Source organism: Branchiostoma belcheri, unplaced genomic scaffold (assembly GCF_001625305.1).
Source record: "Branchiostoma belcheri isolate BF01 breed outbred unplaced genomic scaffold, Haploidv18h27 scaffold89, whole genome shotgun sequence".
Lineage (NCBI taxonomy): Eukaryota > Metazoa > Chordata > Leptocardii > Amphioxiformes > Branchiostomatidae > Branchiostoma > Branchiostoma belcheri.
Window position 1 is genome coordinate 449,502 of NW_017804564.1, and position 18,397 is coordinate 467,898.

General features: G+C 40.1%; 1 protein-coding gene across 1 annotated transcript in view; it reads left to right on the top strand.

The window, feature by feature from the left end:
- The window catches only part of LOC109487504 (26S proteasome non-ATPase regulatory subunit 2-like), a 16,726-nt gene extending 10,888 nt beyond the window's left edge, over positions 1–5,838 (top strand). The window contains exons 15-22 of the mRNA XM_019791499.1: positions 419–543; positions 936–1,058; positions 1,468–1,636; positions 2,045–2,139; positions 3,744–3,870; positions 4,281–4,399; positions 4,803–4,917; positions 5,365–5,838. Coding sequence (XP_019647058.1) covers positions 419–543; positions 936–1,058; positions 1,468–1,636; positions 2,045–2,139; positions 3,744–3,870; positions 4,281–4,399; positions 4,803–4,917; positions 5,365–5,432 — 941 coding nt within the window. The 3' untranslated portion in view covers positions 5,433–5,838. The remainder of the gene's footprint in view (positions 1–418; positions 544–935; positions 1,059–1,467; positions 1,637–2,044; positions 2,140–3,743; positions 3,871–4,280; positions 4,400–4,802; positions 4,918–5,364) is intronic.
- The last annotated feature ends 12,559 nt before the right edge of the window (positions 5,839–18,397 follow it).

An 18,397-nucleotide genomic window follows, 5' to 3' on the forward strand; every position in this document is an offset into this window, starting at 1 on the left:
CTACTTACCAACCATCGCTACGAACCGGGACGGGGGCGATATCGACTTCAGACAACCTTTGACCCTTTGCTGACGTCACACGTGGGAAAAATCACGTGTCCAAAGCATTTGGGTCAGATAGCTGAGGAAGACTGAGTGATTCAGTCGAAAATTTCTGGTGAGTCAAATTTTGAGTTGGAGAAAAGTTTTTTTTCATAATAGATTGCACAGTTGTATGCTACAGATTCTACAATTCATCTGATGCATTGTAGTAGAATCTATCAAATCATACCGACTTCAGATCTTTATCATAGGAAAATAATGCAAAATACCGAAATGTAGCAGAAATGTTCAAAGTACACCTTAAATGCTTAGGTGATGTTTGAATCTTCCTGACCCTATAACTCTATGATAATCTTTGCTTGTGTCTTGCCGACAGGTACAGGCAATGTCTTAAAGATCCAGCAGCTCCTTCACATCTGCAGCGAGCATTACGAGGCCAGTAAGGATGACGACAAGAAAGACGAGAAGGACAAGAAAGACAAGGACAAGGACAAAGATAAGGTACAACGGTTCACCAAATGACAATACTTTTGCACCAGAAATTGTATACAGAAAGTAATGATGTAATGAATAAAATAATGGCTAATAATAAAAGGAAAACTAAAGCTAGATAAAGTAACATTTGCAATGTTTACCTTCACATGGGGACTTTGTAGCCTAACAAACTACAGTACTGTTTACTCTTATTCAAACAAATTTATATGATCACAATATGCCGACTGGTGGCATATTGTAATCCAACACCATAGGGTGTCTGCTACAGCACCAGTTACAATGGTGACAGACGTCTGGTACAGATCAGTGACCCTACTTGTTTGGAAAAGAGGAAATTTGGAGCAAAAACACAATGTTTTCCTTCTATGAAGGTAAAAGAAATACTGTAATAATTTCAGGAGAAGGCTAAGGAGAAGGAGGACCTGTCTACTCACCAGGCCATCGCAGTTCTGGGCATCGCGCTGATCGCTATGGGCGAGGAGATAGGAGCTGACATGTCACTACGGGCATTCGGACATCTGGTGAGAAACTTTTTTTATATGTCACAATTATGGTTCTTTGTGTATATGGTAAACAGCATGCAATTTTCACATGTATCTATAGGCCTTCGTACATTTGGTAAATGGCAGGCAATTTTTTATATGTCCCTTTGGGCCATCCTGTCGATACTTATAATCTTAGAAGTTAGATTATAATTTTTAAACCTCATTGTAAAGACAAGAATTTACCACTAAAATGACAGTTGACTACAAATGATTTGCCAATTTTGTTTAGGTACAGGACCATAGTTTCGGGCCTGTACTTAACCCTGTACCTGAAATTTGTTCAGTTCACTTTTCTGCTAGATATCTAATACTTCCATTGGTCTACTACAACTTTTTTAATGAAACTAGTCTCCTAATCCGAAGTGCGTTTGTTTTGCCGACACAGTTGCGTTACGGAGAGCCTGTGATCAAGCGAGCCGTTCCCCTGGCCCTGGCTCTCATCTCTGTCTCCAACCCCAAACTCAGCATACTGGAGACCCTCAGCAAGTTTTCACATGACTCTGACCCGGAGGTCGCTCACAACTCCATCTTTGCCATGGGCATCGTGGGCAGCGGTAGGTTTGGTTTGTTTGTTACTTTCATTTATTTTTCTCTAGATATGTGAGGCAAACAATCAGGTGCAACAAAATTACAACACTAGTCTAGGAGTTTACATGCATTCTGAAGTCAATTTTTAATACCCAAGAATTTAAAGTAATGACATAACAGCTACCAGTGCACAAAAATTAATGACATAACAGTTACCAGTGCACAGAAATCAATGACACAACAGCTACCTGTGCACAGAAATCAATGACAATGTCATAAGAGCTGCACATGTAACTGCACAGAAATCAGTGACATCATCAATTTAAGATTTGGTTGAGATTCGTGTTTTCTTGCTACTGAAGTTAAACTTTTATATCTAAGAAAACAAAACCGTGTGCCTTTTAATGTCACCCATGCTTGTTTTATGTTTGTAGGGACCAACAACGCTCGTTTGGCTGCCATGCTGCGACAGTTGGCACAATTCCACGCCAAGGACTCACTCAACCTCTTCATGGTCAGACTGGCTCAGGTACGCAATCATCTTCTCCTGTTGTTTTTCTCTATTTTGTTTGTTTGTGTGGAGTTATGGTGTACTACATTGTATAATACATGTATCAGCAATCTGGAGAATGGCCAAGGATGATTCGTAGTTTGCACAGAAATCAATTTTATGATAGCCACTTGTGCACAGAAATCAATGACATAATAGCTATCTGTGCACAGAAATTAATGATGTAACACGTACATGTGCACAGAAATCAATGATGTAATAGCTAACTGCAGAGAAATCATCAAGCTTTTAAAATTGAACTCGAAGCAAGAAAAAGTAATGTTAATTAATAGTAATATTTTGATTCCAAACTCGCCTTTAACCTAGTACCTCGCAGCCAAAGTCAAATGGTAAATGATTAGTCAGCCAGACATTTAATGAACCACTGACAGACCGTAACAAATGACCTTGACCAACGACCTTGAACTGTGGCAGGACAACATGTAACCAATCGGTCCGACAAGATGAAAAACAAGCTACAGACTAATTACATTAATGAGACTGACAGCAGAAGTCAGACAGTCTGAGGATCCAATCATGCTGCAGAGACCAGACCAGATTGGTTTTACTCTGTGAGGAATTAAACACTGTAAAATTTTGAAATATTTACATTGTTTTCGTGGTGATCTTTCAACTGTATTCCACTGTAAACATGGGTTTTTTTATTGTACTACAACTGAACTATAGAATTGCATCAACCACAATTATAAAGTGCTGGAAAAACCTGCTACTTTAAAATCTGCTACATACATGTAAGTCCTAGCAAAAATAAGTCAGTCTACAGTACTGTTTTCTGTAGGGAGATTGATACAATCTCGTTACAACTCTTGGAAAGATCTCAGCTACATATACTAATGAGAATGTCATCAGGATTGATGATGTTTTAACTTGATTAAAAGTTTTGAAGAGCTGTCTGTTGAAGGAAACCTTTGTACGATTGATGGCGTTTTAGTCTAATTGAAAAGCTGTTTGTTGAAGTGAACGTTTGTACCATCGATGACAGAACGATGTTTGATTTGACACTTTAATATCCCAAGTGTGAATCTCAGGGTTATGGCTAATAGAGAGATGATTACAACAGGCAAGTTTGAAGGTTATGTCCTTTCCACGTCCTCGCTGTGTCCTTAGTTCTAGGGCTGAACATGCCTGACTGTATATTAAAGTTAAACTGTTAGTGTTAAACCAACACAAGAAATTCTCTCACCTAGAGTTTTACTTTTAGACCAATCACTCTGGCCTTCCTCAGTAGACTGACTTTGTGTTGGATCAACAGTTTTAACTTTAAACATGTAACCATCAACACAGATGAACTTTCATGATAGTATACTGGACTGTGGTGCATATGGAAAATGATATCATGTATATGTACATAATTATACAGTCAGTTACTATAGTTTTTGACAAATGACCCTTTCAAGGTCACACATTTGGGCACTGCAACCCCTGACCTTTGACTTTACTTCTCTGTATCTAACACATGGGGAGGCCATCATGACCTTGAAACTATACATGACTGACCTTAGCACTGTTTTTGTAAGGAATGATATGGCCTTGACCTCTAACCTTTGCCCCTTACCTTACAGGGTTTGACCCACATGGGGAAGGGCACAATGACCTTGAATGCGTACCACAGTGACCGTTACCTCCTGAGCCACGTGGCACTGTCAGGTCTGCTCGCTGTGCTGGTGTCATTCCTGGACGTCAAAAACAGTAAGTGACCCTTAGCATAATTACATTATGTAGCAAGTGGCAGAAAAGAGTTGGAGGGGCTGGTCACCATATATACATGTCCGTGTATGCGATTCATCATTTTGAAAAGTCTAGTTGGTGTGATGTTTTAAGCCAAAACAATCGTACTAGTAGTAGTAGTGGTAGTAGTAGTAATAGTTAGTAGTAGTAGACACCCTGTGGTGTTGGATCACATTATGTAGCAAGTGGCGGGACAGAGGTGGAGGGGCTGGTCACCATATACTATTGTATATGAATGTGTTTGAGCAAGAACAATTAGTGCAGTTACTGTACAATGTAGTTCATTAGGCTAGACCATGTGAAGGTATAAACATCTTGCATTTGCTTTGCAAGTGTTACCTTTCTAATTAAATGTTTGTGTTTGTGTGCAGTTATCCTAGGGAAGTCCCACTACCTTCTGTACTGCCTGGTGACGGCCATGCAGCCCCGGATGTTGGTCACTTTTGATGAGGAGATGAGACCGCTGCCTGTGGCTGTTAGAGTGGGACAGGTGAGGATAATACTCTTATCTACTCATGTTTCACTCAACCAGTACATTGACAGAACATACTGCACAAAATCTGTAATGTACTGAGCATATATAACGTCTCATATAAGGACATGTTTCCATATTTAAGTATGACATCCAGTCTGTAGTTTTCAATGTTGTGTCAGAAAAGAAATCGTCGCCAACAGGCAAAAATTCTGATGCATCCTTGACCAAACATTTCGTGCAGGTGCAGTACATTATTGTATGTAGTAGAAATGTAACCACATAGAAGATTGATTGATTGATTGACTGACTGACTGACTGATCGACTGACTGACTGACTGACTGATTGATTGATTGATTGATTGATCGATTGATCGATTGATTGAATAATTGATTGCTATAACTATTTCCTTGCCTGCAGGCTGTAGATGTAGTTGGCCAGGCAGGCAAACCTAAGACGATCACAGGGTTCCAGACCCACACCACCCCGGTACTACTGGCTTATGGAGAGAGGGCAGAACTCGCTACAGAAGAATGTATCCTTGAGTCTACATGGCATATCATACTTAGTTTAGGTACTTGTATAAAAGGGCAAAAAATAAGTAGGTTGGATTTTAGAACTGCCACAGATTTGGATGGTACCATAGTATGGTATAATAAATTTTGAGAACCAAAGTAACAAGATGATGAAGAAAACATACAAATTCTACTCTAAATCAAACAAGCTAAACTTGTAAAATTCTACATTCAGTAAAAACATGCTTGCCTTAGAATTATTTTGTAGTGAACATTATGATAAGGTCTTGCTTCTTATTAAACAGTGGCTGTGACATTTAGAGCATATTTACATGACTGTTTAGTACATTAACATTTTAAATGTACTAAATAGTTGAGAATGACTAACAACAACAATATTGTAAACATTTGTTGCACAATCTTGTTCTTGTGTCCATGTGAGTTTTTCCTTAACCAGTTTTCTCCAGACTTGACCCTGACACCAGTGATGGAAGGATTCGTCATTCTGCGGAAGAATCCAGACTACGAAGCTTAAAGACGTTGCCTACATCTTAATAATTGTCTTAGACATTAGGTCTGTATTTTTGGAAGGAATTCTTGCTTTGGGACAAAACTGAACTCTTATAATTGCAGATGGCTGGGTTAAGTTTAACCCTTTCACTACTAACGGTGCACCCATGCACCAAATGTGTATCAATCACATCACAGATTAGCAGAAAAGGGTTAAACCAACAGACTGTCTACTTCTAGAATCATCTATATAGTATATGACAAATTTAGTTTCGATTACTACAGATGTGATGTTGTTTTTTTTTGTCCTCCACAGACTTGTATACATTTGTACCTGCATTCTTATCGTTTACCATGTATCTAGGTAAGCAGAATTAAGTCAAATAAGCATGCAGGTAAAACAGTAATGAAATAAAAATGGTATTGTCCTACTTTGGCCTACTTATTCCCTAGTGAGACATTGACTTTTTCCTTCCATCTGGGTCTGTCCTTGGCCACCTTCTTCACTGATTTCCAGGATTTTATTTTTTATTTTATTCACATGGATTTTTGAGCATTGGATAGGAAGCACTTGTTGTGCTTATGTAAATCCGCTGCTCATAAAACAATACAAATGTAAACATAAAGATGACATAAAATATAGCATTAACATAAAATGAAAGTGGCTGGCGCACCAATACCTAGCATAACATTATTGAGATTGGTCAAATCTTCCAGAGTGGTGGATATAGTTAAACACAATATCAAAGATACGGCAGTTGGTAGGGTATGGGAGGGAGGGGCTACCTGTAAGAAGTAAAGTACATAATGTGGCGTCGTTTACGTTGAGTGGGTCGGAAGGAAGTATGTTTTCAAGATGAAGGCTTACCAGGATAATCCCATGGACGCCAGGGCATTGACTTGGTATTGATTGATTACCTCCGTGGATGGAGGTATTGTTTTTGGGGGTGTGTCTGGGCTTTTGCTTCTGTTGCCATATTTATTTTTACATAGTAGTCAGTCTGAGCATTAACAGGAACTTCAAGTTAGGTCAAAGGTAAAAAAAAGGCTATCACATGTCCATTGGGCAAAACCTCTACGATAGCAAAACGTCCAAAACATGACCAGCCTCTGCTTGTTGAGTAGATAACTACACTATAGCTAAGTCACCATTTCTCTTGTTTGGAAAATTAACTGAAGGGATTATGGTATTAGGAAAATCAAAAGAATATATACAGCAACATTAATGTAAATTTTGACATTAATCTCAAGTGATAGTAGTGGTGTCAGAATGATACATGGGCATACTGAAATTTTAAAATCCCAAAAAGGTGGCACTTTGTGTCTTTAATTTTGGTGAAATATTTGTGTAAATTCAGTGTAAAATATTTGACTACAGACAATTATCTCACCCAAAACAATATACTTACATGTAGTTACCAGAAGCAGTCCCGTCCACTCATAACGCTATTGGTTAATCTCCAAGCAGATCCTAGGGTGACAAAAGACAGTATCAAATTGGCCAGGCAGTATACATTTAAGGGTGACGCATGGACCTTCCGGCCAGTGGGTACTGCCTGGCCAATTTGATACTGTCTTTTGCCACCCTAGGATCTGCTTGGAGATTAGGCTTTAGTTAGCCAGAGACTTTGACGCTCAACATGTAATCCAGGAAGAATTACTAACTAATAGACTACTGCAAGTGACCTCAAAGGAAAGAGGTCACAAACCTAAGATGGAGTTACTCATTCGTCCTTTTACAGATTAGTGTGGACTTATGGTTGGAATTGGTTCAAATTGACTTCCCAGGTATCCTGATGTGGTGGACCCGAAAGTAGGTCAAACCTGGAGCAAAATCAATGAAACAACGGAGCGACTTGAATATTGAAAACAATTTTTGAATTAGATAAGCTCGCTTTTCCTCGGTTCAATTTTTCCTCTTCGCTAATCCCATATATTTTTCAATGGTGACGTCCATAAATATTAGATATGGCGAAATTGCTGTCCCCGATTTTGGCAGTGCCAGACTTTTGTCATACATCGAGTGGTTTTCTTGTCTTGGCGATCAGATTTGTATTAAACATTGATAGAAGAGAAAAGTACAGTTAGGCTTGGCCTGGTTTGCTGGAAGGGCAATGGCTCATTAAGTCATGAACATCTGGATATCTGAAATGGGAAGTTGGGACTACTGATGTTAACCACTACCAGGCTTCAGAGGCAACTGTTTGTTTGTTTGTTTGTTTGTTTGTTTGTTTTTATTTATTTAACCAGGGGGATACATATCGCCCGTGGGGCACTTTTCAATGAGCCCTGGGCCTGGGGAAGACCCCAAACAAAAACATCAAACTCAAACTAATACAAATAATCAACAAAAGTAACTTATAAAGTTACAAAAGTTACTAAATAATACAAAAGCAAGGTAACTTAAGTAGCATACATTGCGCATGAAATCATAATACCAAAATAAGTGAAACAAAAGTGAAGCCTGACCATCATATAACATAGAACCAAGGTAGGACAAAAAGAAATCAAGATTAAAATCAGGCTTGGAATTTGCATATCAATGATTGCCCAGTACATAAGATTGCTGGACAAAGTAGGAGTTGGCCAAATAGACAGGTAAACATACCATGGGGGCTGGTCCACCAAAAGAGTACAGTTTGCCGCTCTAAACCGTTACTTCAGCGGACTACCTGCCATGTTATCTGTCTATTTGGCCAATCTCTACTCTTTCCAGCCGCTTCTGAAGCCTGGTAGAGGCAAGATTGATGTTACATCAGTAGATTAAATTTACATTTTTGATGTGGTGATCTCAGCGTAGCCATCGACATCATGAGAGTTGGCATCACTCGCAGGTTTAGATTTTAGACACTGTCGTCCACAATATGGCATTTTCCACTCTTCTGATCGCTTAGAGACCTTGCCGGCGACACAGGCAACTCTACAGTAGTTCATACATGACCTTGTGACATTGCCGTGTGCCCTTTCCAGCTTGTCCCCATTCATTTATCAACCTGATACCAGTCGGTCACCTATCGTACCAGGAGGGAAGGTGAACTCTATATCTCCTGACATTTCCAAACTGTTGCTCCGATGCCGCCTGTCGATGGTGATTTTGACCTTCCGGACCCTGAAGCCATTTTGAAATCCCTTTTGAAGCCATCAAGATGCGTTTTGAATGGTTTGAAGGTCAGCTACTTATTTTGTATTTGGGGCAGGCTATATTCCCAACTGCTACAGACCTTTTTTTAATGTACCGAAGTGCAAAGGTTTCTGAATAGTTGCCTTTTACATTTCAATCAAGTGACCTCAATACAACTATAATTGCCCATGTGTGGCCCATATAGTACTACTGAATTTTTTTTTTGCAGGCGGGACTTAAAATATCAGATATGATATGGGATGGTCAGGTACCACGCAAGCTTATAGCTTTATCACAGGGAATGCACAGATATCAAAATTGTTTGAAAATGGTTATGCCTCAGCCTACTGATGATAGGACTGTTTCAAATGTGTCCACAATGGTTCCGTAACTACTGCAGTCCATCGTGTAGCTCAGACCGTAACTGGAAACAGCTGAACCTCAATATGCCATACAAGTTTGATGATTTGCATTTTGGATCAACTTGAGTTTCAGACAGAATTGGGGCGAAGGGTCCAAAGTGATAAATACTGATAAACAAACCTCACTTTGATCTCCGAAAATGTGGTACTTTTACATGTTAAATTGCGGTACAGTTTACTGACCCGTAACTCAAAACACCCCAACCTGAATATGCCACAAGCGGACCACATACAAGTTTGATGAAGTGCTTCTGGGATCACCTTGAGTTACAGAATAGGGGCGAGACGGTCTGAAATGATTAAGAAAGATTAACAAGACTCGCTTTGATCTCCCAAATGTGTTAGTTTGATGTATCGAGCTGATATGCAGGTTCTGTCAGCTTAGAACGTCAGGCGAGTAGAAAGTGGACATGATACACTCGGGCCATAAAAGTTTCATGCCTGCCTTGTGGATTATCAGTGAGTTACAGAATAAGGTCGAGGGGGGTCTGGGATGATTTGGAAACTTACGATTGGTGAGACAACCGCAGATGATGCAAGTGCGTAACCTAAAGCGTAACATAAAAATGTGGCTGAGGACGCCACTCAACTTAGGCAGTAACTTCAAACAGTCCAAAACGCTGTCATATTTTAAAAGTAAGCCAGAGGTTACTTTTAAAAGACTAATTATAATATAAGTTTGGCCAAATAGTACTTGGGGCGGGCTTGTTTCCTAATGCTACAGCCTTTTTAATGGACTGAGGTGCAAAGGTCCTGAACGGTTGTCTTTTACATCAAATTCAGGTGACCCTAATACAACTATAATTGCCCAGGTGCGGCCAATATTGCATTGGTGTCTCAAATGTTCAGCTTGGAACGTCACTCGAAACTTCCCAACCTAAATATGTCAGGTGATTCTAATGGCTAAAAAAAGTCTCAATTGCTTGTGGGATTATCCTGAGTTACAGAATAGGGACGGAAGAGGCCTAAGATAATTGAAAACGATTAGCGAGTCTTCTGTTAACGTTGATATTCCCAATTCGACAGACGATGTCGCAGAAAACTATTAAGTCATATCTCCATAATCCCATAGGCACATGTGCTGATTCTAACATAGGTGGATTACATGGAATTGACAAGCTTTTAGAGTACTGGGGTAAATTGTTTCAAGTTCTTTTACGATTGGGGCTGTTTTTATATAATCTGCCATTTTCAAGTATTACCATCGACAAGATTGTTCAGAATTGTGTCGATGGAAAAAAAATTATGTCTTAGGGACAACCAAAAACTTGAGGTAATGTAGAGGTTGCTAGATGGTCCATATGTAGAGACGGTCACTTGTACAAGTTTGACAGTGTACAATGGCCAGATGGCCCTTATGTAGACGGTCACTAATTATGATACAGGTGATCACTTCCACAGTTAGTTGCCAATTTGCAAATATTTCCCGTGAGATCAAAGAGATCATTCATACCTTACCAGAAACTCTGTGATCATCAATAAAAAACCTTACCAGAAATGATCTTGGAACTCTATGGACTTTCCTGACATCTTCAATGATAAAACTTTTATGTCCAGAATACCCCCACGCATATTGATTTTCTGATATAAGGTAGTTAGTACACTATATGATACTCCTCACAACAGATGGACAGTAAAAATAAGCGGTTATGGAACCCCGTAACAATCTGTTACAAGATGAGAAGCCACTTTCAGGTCCTCGTCATAAAAAAAAAAACTACTGAAAAATGAGATAATCCGCCGTTAATGTCATGGAACCGAAAATGGCCGTATGTCGTATATAGATAATCTCCAAGCAGATTCCTGTAAGACACAATACGTCGTTCATGCATTGGAACCGAAAATGGCCGTATGTCGTATATAGATAATCTCCAAGCAGATTTCAGGAACACAATTTAGTATGTTGGCCAGCCCGTAACCAGTTGCAAGGTGCCCGTTACAAAACTACTTGGTACGAGTATACGGGGTGAACTGGTAACGGGCTTAACAACTTAAGTGCCTTGCCCCCGGAAGAAATCTGCTTTGATATTCGTGTGAAGTTTCATCAGGTTGGTAAGACACAACCAAGTCTTTTATGCAGCCAACCTTTCAGTGACCGTCTGTCACCTTCCTCAGGGCAATTCTGACTAGTCCACAATGCACTGCAGCACAGGTGTCACTGCTATAGATGCATTCCCAAACGTACAACATTTACTGCTTTGACATTGGTATAAACCACATAAACGCTGAGTAGGCCGTTGAAAAACGATCGTCCATAAAACCAAGTTGTAACAGTGCAGTTCAAGCGCCACCAACTGGCAAGGCTAATTGGTCCGGACCTTTTGGCCTTGCGGTTAGTGCGTTGGGTTCGTGAGCTAGCGGTGCTTGAACCCCACTGTTACAAAGTTATTAGTTATGATCTATCTGACACTGTATTTCTGCACGAAAAGTCAGATTTACCAACGGTAGTAAATGCCAGTAACGTAAGGTAATGTTTACTTTGTAAATAGCACCGGACATTACAATGGTAGTAAAAAAAAGGTAATAAAAAAGGTTTTAAAAAGTCCCGTAATTTCAGACTTAACAATGATGATAAATAAGATTACAGGACTTGTAATCTATTACCATCTGCTGGTTAATACCGATAAACAAATACCTTACTCTGTAACCAGGACTTTTAACAATGGTAGTAAATGCCCGTAAATTCAGGTAATATTTACTTTGTAAACAGTATTCCGGACATTACAATGGTAGTAGATAAAAGGCAAGTCCTGTAATTTCAGACTTATCATCTAGTTACCATCTGCTGTTCCATACAGATAAACAAATGCCTAACTCTGGAAGACTCATCTTAAAGATAGAAAACGGGGCCGGCGCAATTCCCAACTAAACCACTGACGAATTGCACAATACGGTCATTTGCGAAACACTTAGCTCCCACCTTGGCAGTGACGCCGTAAAAACGTGACAATGACGGACACAGTAACGTTCCGTAATGTCCTGTTGAATCGGGAAGTCATCTCGCCCATTGCTGCAGCATTACGGGACGACCGTTCGTTTGTACAGGTTGATATGTGGTGTAACGTTATGTTATGTAGTGGTTGAGCGCGCGTAATGAACTCTGAGCGGGTAGCCTCGTAACTCTCAGCCCTGATGAGGAGTTATTGATTGGAGCCTTTACGGATGACCGCAGAGGAAGTTTAAACTTGAAATCAGGCGATGCAGCAGGCGTTTTCAAGATTGCCATCTTTTGCTAATTACGGGTTGCTTTCTGTTTTGTTTTCTTTATATTCCAAACATGTAGGCTGTAATCACGAGACGTGATGACCGCTCACTCAAGTTTTGTTCAACTTATTTTCATACCGCCACCAACACAGGGGACAATACAATACTCATTTCCACCTGAGCGAAGTGATTTTGTGACTGTAAGTCCTGGTCACATTCGTCATACGATCTACGTGCGATCAACCTAGTCGTGCTATCGCAGAATTTTTTTTTTGCAAATTAAAGCCATATTGTTGAGGAAAAGGCTGTCTAAAAGATCCTTGTTGGTGGTTGGTTTTCTCGCTGCCTGATTGAAAATTTTACGACATCAAAATCACACGACCGTCTACGACCTTATGACCACAAACATGAGTTACTCAGGACCACACCACAACACGCTACGACCACATAATCTCTCTAGAAGGGTGGCGCCTTTGTGGTTTCGATTCTGTGCGGATAAAAATAGACAATACAGTCCTGAACGATCACTTCTCGATTGTGAGGAGAATGAACTCTTAAGTCGTTGATCATTGTCACATCTTACAGTAGTGAAGTCTCTCCAGGGGAGATATATATAGAACCGGGTGATGTCTGGGGTCTTGGAGAAGATCTCCGCATCTTCGGTGATCAATCTTTAGATGTTATCGTATCCAGAACCTGCATATCTAGTTCTATCCCTAAATGGATTAGGATTAGGATAAAACATAATTTCCAAGCAGATCTTTCGGTGGGGGGAAGACAGTATCAAATTGGCCAGTCTGTATGCATTTCCCCACCGATGCATACAGACTGGCCAATTTGATACTGTCTTCCCCCCACCGAAAGATCTGCTTGGAGATTACATACAAACACAGTTCTGGATAGTCTCTGGATTCTGGATCCAAAAACGTAGATTTGTCGTGCCGTACATGTATGATGAGCATGGTTCTGGATAAGGCACGGTCTTGGATACAACAGAGGTCTATATCTGCGTTCATCTGCATTGTTCATCGTCATTACATAATAACCAGTCTTTGGCGTGAAGAAGGGGTCACCTACATGTAGGTCGTACAATTTTCTTGTATTAATGATTTTCAGCGCGGCTATTGCAGGACACGCAGATCTTCGACAATTTTTGCCGCCAAACGGCGAAACGGTCCCAAATATGCCTTGCAGTAGCTGTACTGGTGGTGACATTCATCTTAGGTCATCGTATGATTTTGATATCGTAAAATTTTCAAGCAAGCCTTGGCATAACCAACTGCCGACAAATGGCTGACTTTACCATAGAACGTCCTAAGTTTGCGATCGTACGGTGATAGTGCGACGAATGTCACTGGCCCTTACCATACCAGCAAGCTACGCAGCAGCCGCAGCGAGTCAGAATGACCTACCACAACCCCGCACTTAACCCCCTTATCTAACTCCTGCAGCTCCTGCAGCGTTAACGTTATCTAACGAAAACGCCTTTTGATGGAAACTCACTGATTGGAAGCCGCGCGCTCGGCGGCAGGTACAGAAGTTCATAATCACGGTCTGCTGCAGTGCACCCGTCTGAACTAAGTACGGGTAAAAATAGACTCTGAACCTGGCCTGAAGGAATCAAGCAATTGGCAGTGAAGCTCAGAAGTTAACCAATCTCTAAATCTTGCTAGGGCCTATGGAAAATCGCTGTGTTTCCGCAAACCCCTTTTCTTATTGGTCCACCATTGGCAATGTCATCAAGTTTTCGTTTGTGAATTTTAAGCCCACTGAGACGTTATTTCACATATTTTTAGGATGTCAAATCTCCCATATCCGCCAACATGGGTCAATTCGTTTACACTTCATTCAAAAAGCGAGACCAAATCATCTACAAATGACTATGTTGTAACTCATATGTAACTCATATCCTGTTATCGATAATACTCTGTACGTAGCTATAATCGTAGAATGGATTAGTCTTGTACTATTGTTGATTTACTGCCACACATTGCACCATGTACGATTGTCGAGCAATAAAGTTGAATCATTCACTCCAGGAGTTAGACCTTCAGACGACCAGGCATTGATTGCAGACTTTACGCGCGATTGCAGATACAGAAGTTCATGATCACTCGGTCTGGTGAAGATTTGGTCTGAGCAAGCTGCAGGTATAAATAGACTGGGGGGATCTGAGAGACAGAAGATTTTGGTATTCAGGACGTTCCTCGGCAGCCTTGCTGGTCTGAGTGTTGCAGTGCCTGTGGGGTGGTTTCTTTTAATTTCGGCCCTTGTTTTTCAGACTTGAGTTGACATGGAATCGAAGGAGAGTTTCCACGCGATTGCAGATACAGAATCACACGGTCTGGGAGCTTTGGTCCACCGGCTACAAAACCAATATCAGATAGTAAAGGACTTATAGGCATGCCAATAAGTGCATAAGTAAGGGCCTGGAGGACGTCCTCCCGTCCTCCAGAGGACGTGATAACGCATTGCTATCCTCTCGAGAGGATATCGGCCACAGCGCTCGTATTATTGGCCATGGACAGCGCACCACGTGATTGTACCGGGTACTGTGAAACCAGGCACCGACGCGTTGGTGTTTGCTATACCCAGTATACGCACGCATTTTGGTTAAATTGTCCGAAATCTGCAATTTGTGAGGTGATGAAGATCGAGCAATTCACCTTCAGAGTGTGGACAGCTATTTGGACACGTTCTGGGCAGTTTTTTCTCAGGTAAGGATGCCAAAACGTCGTATAAACTTACGTAAACATACGGTCGGTGGGGAGGGGTACGGGTCTACAACCGTGGCTTTTTGCTGTTTGGGGGTAGGAAGTTTGTAATTTCTTTCTTCTTCTTGTTGTGTATCGGAGTTCTGGTGGTCCAACGTCAATTTATTTTTTTTTAGACCGGAGCCTGTATCAAATATAAAGCCGAGGCGAACCGCCCCCCTCCCCCATGATCGCGACCCACATGGGTTTACGGAAAAACCGATCCAGTCCAACAGGCGGAAAAACCTACCCGGTCTGAGAAAAAGGTCTGCTTGGGGTCTAGGCCTGCTTTTATAGCCCAAATAACCACTATTTAAGAAATTTTATTGTGTTGAGAAAACAGATTTGATGTGCATGTCGGATCCATGTACAAAGAAAGACAAAGAAGAACTAAGAAGGGTACAGAATCAAGCTGCAACATTCTGTATGAACAGAACTATGAAAGAGGTGCTAGTACTAGTGTCACAGAAATGAAAAGAAACCTACAGTGGGTATCACTGGAAGGCAGAAGAAAAGTGTCCAGACTATGCATGATGTACAAAATGACTAGTTGGTGGATGTCCCAACTACTTTAATAGTACATGTACCTAATACCAGCCCAGAAGAGAACAAGAAATAGTCATGCCTTCAAGTAGTACCAGAGTTATCAACCTAGGATTGAGGTGTTCAAGAATTCATTCTTTCCTAGAAGTATCGCAGAGTGGAAATCGCTGTCACCTAGTACAGTAGGGGCATTGTCATTAGTTAGCTTTAAACAATGTCCAGAATTAGATGATCAAGGGTTAGGTGTAACAAGTCGATCGGTGTAATGTAGCCAGCTGCCGCCGTGCCGCGTGCCTGCGAAGCTGGTGTGTTTCGCCGAAGGGCAGTTATACTGGCTATTATTATATCCTGATACAGATTCAGACAGATTATAAGGTGTGGCTGCACATAAAAAGGGGATATGGAGGCTAACAGGAGGGGTACTAATTTCGGCCCATGTTCCATTTACCAACACACACACTGTTTGTAATAGTTTGTCTTACCAAAAACCTGCGCAACATGAACTTTAATATTGGCAGATAAAGATACTAGTAACAATGATTAAATCCACACAGGTGTATATTTTTACCTCAGTGCAGTGCCTTGCACCCAAGTGTAGTGGTTTGTGAAATTATATGAAATTTGGGTCATTTTTGCCAGTGGAACATTCTATGCATCAGGCCTAGGGGCTAGGGGTGCCCTAAATTCTGACCTAGCCAAAACACAGGCATATGACTAAAACTATATACAACTGTTTTTCTGCCCCCAAACAAGTTTTTACCATTAGCGACTTGCTTCAAAGTGGCTGTTTCAAAATCAAAACTGCATTTTTAACACATACGCAACTGAACAGACTTTTGTGGGATTACAACAAAAAAAAGATTTTTGTGCCAAAACTGTAAATATGAAATTTTAACATCTAGATTGTCATTTTACATACATAGTAGTACATACATGTATGTATTAGGATCACCATTTTGCACCAGGCCCACTGTACTTTTAGGCGGCATCTAAAAAGGTTTGTTTTGGTATCTTCGTCAGCTTCCGATGCGTTTTTGTGGCGCAACGATTTGATCTTTTACTCCGTAAATGAACCCAGGTAGGCTTATACTATTATACTAACAAGTTGTAGCACAAGGAAAATGTGATTAACAATGGCATTTAAAATATATGGAAATCTTACATAATATTGCCTTAAAACCATGGATTGAGTTTGCAAGGCAAATGATTGACTATACTTCCCAAAGAAATATTGGATTTATCCAATTGTTGAATATACCCCCTCTCCATGATTTACCTATCTCCTAGAGCCGTGTACCTGTACATATAATTTGTTTAGATACACAGCTCTACTATCTCATTTAAACATTTTGAGTACACAACCAAAAGGAAATGTTCTGATGAAATTTTTAATAGTGATTTTCAGCTTACAGTCTGATTACAGATCTAACACAATGTACAATCAATTGTAGGGCAGAACATTTGGATTAAATAAACTACCTGAAGAGGCAGTTTTTTCGGCCAGACCTCCACTAGAGTAACTAGATTTGGATACTATTGTTTGACTGGCTGAAAACAATCAGCTTTGTGATTAGGTAGGGGATAAAATTCATAAATGTCACCAATCCTGCTGAATTTAGCATTAAGCATTGTCCGAAACCCCCATGCAGACCCCTTTGTTTTGACAGGTTTTTCAGACTCCCAGATTGGACAGGTTTTTCACCAACCCGATCCAGATAACTAGCTTTTGTGGGTCAGTCCATTTAGTAGTTGAATAATTGGAATGTGACATTTTGTAATCTGCTCCAAATTAAAACTGACAGTGAGAGCTGCGTTTTTAAGGTACCATGCTTGTTATGGTACAAATACTGGGAGCTCTTTTCCAAATACTAGTGTATATATAGATTTGATCATAAGACTTAAAAGTTTATTTTGCAAGGGATGTAAACCTGTTTTTCCACCTTTTTTTTCTCAAAGTTGCACCTATGTAGCAAGAACCAGCATACTCCATGGTCAGCATAGCAGGCTAGATATGGAGTAATGCTACTACTGTTAAAATTCACTGTTCAATATAACCTGGTATCCAGTCTCCACTCAGTCAGGCTGGGCATAAATTTTGAATCCAGCTAGCTGCAGTGATAATTTTAAGAATATCCAGAAACACAAAGATTTCTCAAACAGGTGACATTGAGATTCTTACATGTACTGCATTCCAACAGCATTGAAAACAGCTCTGATCACATTCAGGTTAGAATCAAATGGGCCATAATATTTCGGATACACTATGAAATTTTCACAATGCACCTTGAATAACATTCTGCCTGTCATGTGAAGGGGGAGGGCAGACATACAGGTACAGTGCTGGTAGCTGTAATTACTGTAACATAAACAGGTTTGGCAAATAATCCAGTATTAGTTATATGCAGCCAAGGTAGCAAAGTTAACGTAACTGTAATTCTAGTGGTAAATCACTGATTTTGTATAAAGATTCATTATCTAAAAAGTAGAATACTAGTATACTCAAGTTTTCCTGATTTTCAAATGCTATAAATTGTCTCCATAATTTGTCATCTTTGAGATGCAATTTACGTTAAGTTTATATTATTCATTTACAAGTTCATACCCGAGAGGTAACTGCAACACGAAATGATGTATAGGATAATTTAAACATTGGTTATGATCAAAACTTTTAACATCAAACCAAGGATATTGTATACTATAGAATGTCCTTGATCATACTTAACATTGAACAAATTGTGCATGATATTTGATAACTGGCAAGTTGAGAATATTAATACATGCATTGCATCACAATTCTTTTTTTTCTAATTTCACAATTCTTGTGAATTTAGAAGCTAATTCTTAGTAACAATAGATATGTACATTCTATTTTTCTCCAGGGCCATAAACTTAAAGGAGTACCGGGCAGACTTCGCCTTTGAGGAAAGCATTCAGAACATGAAGCTGT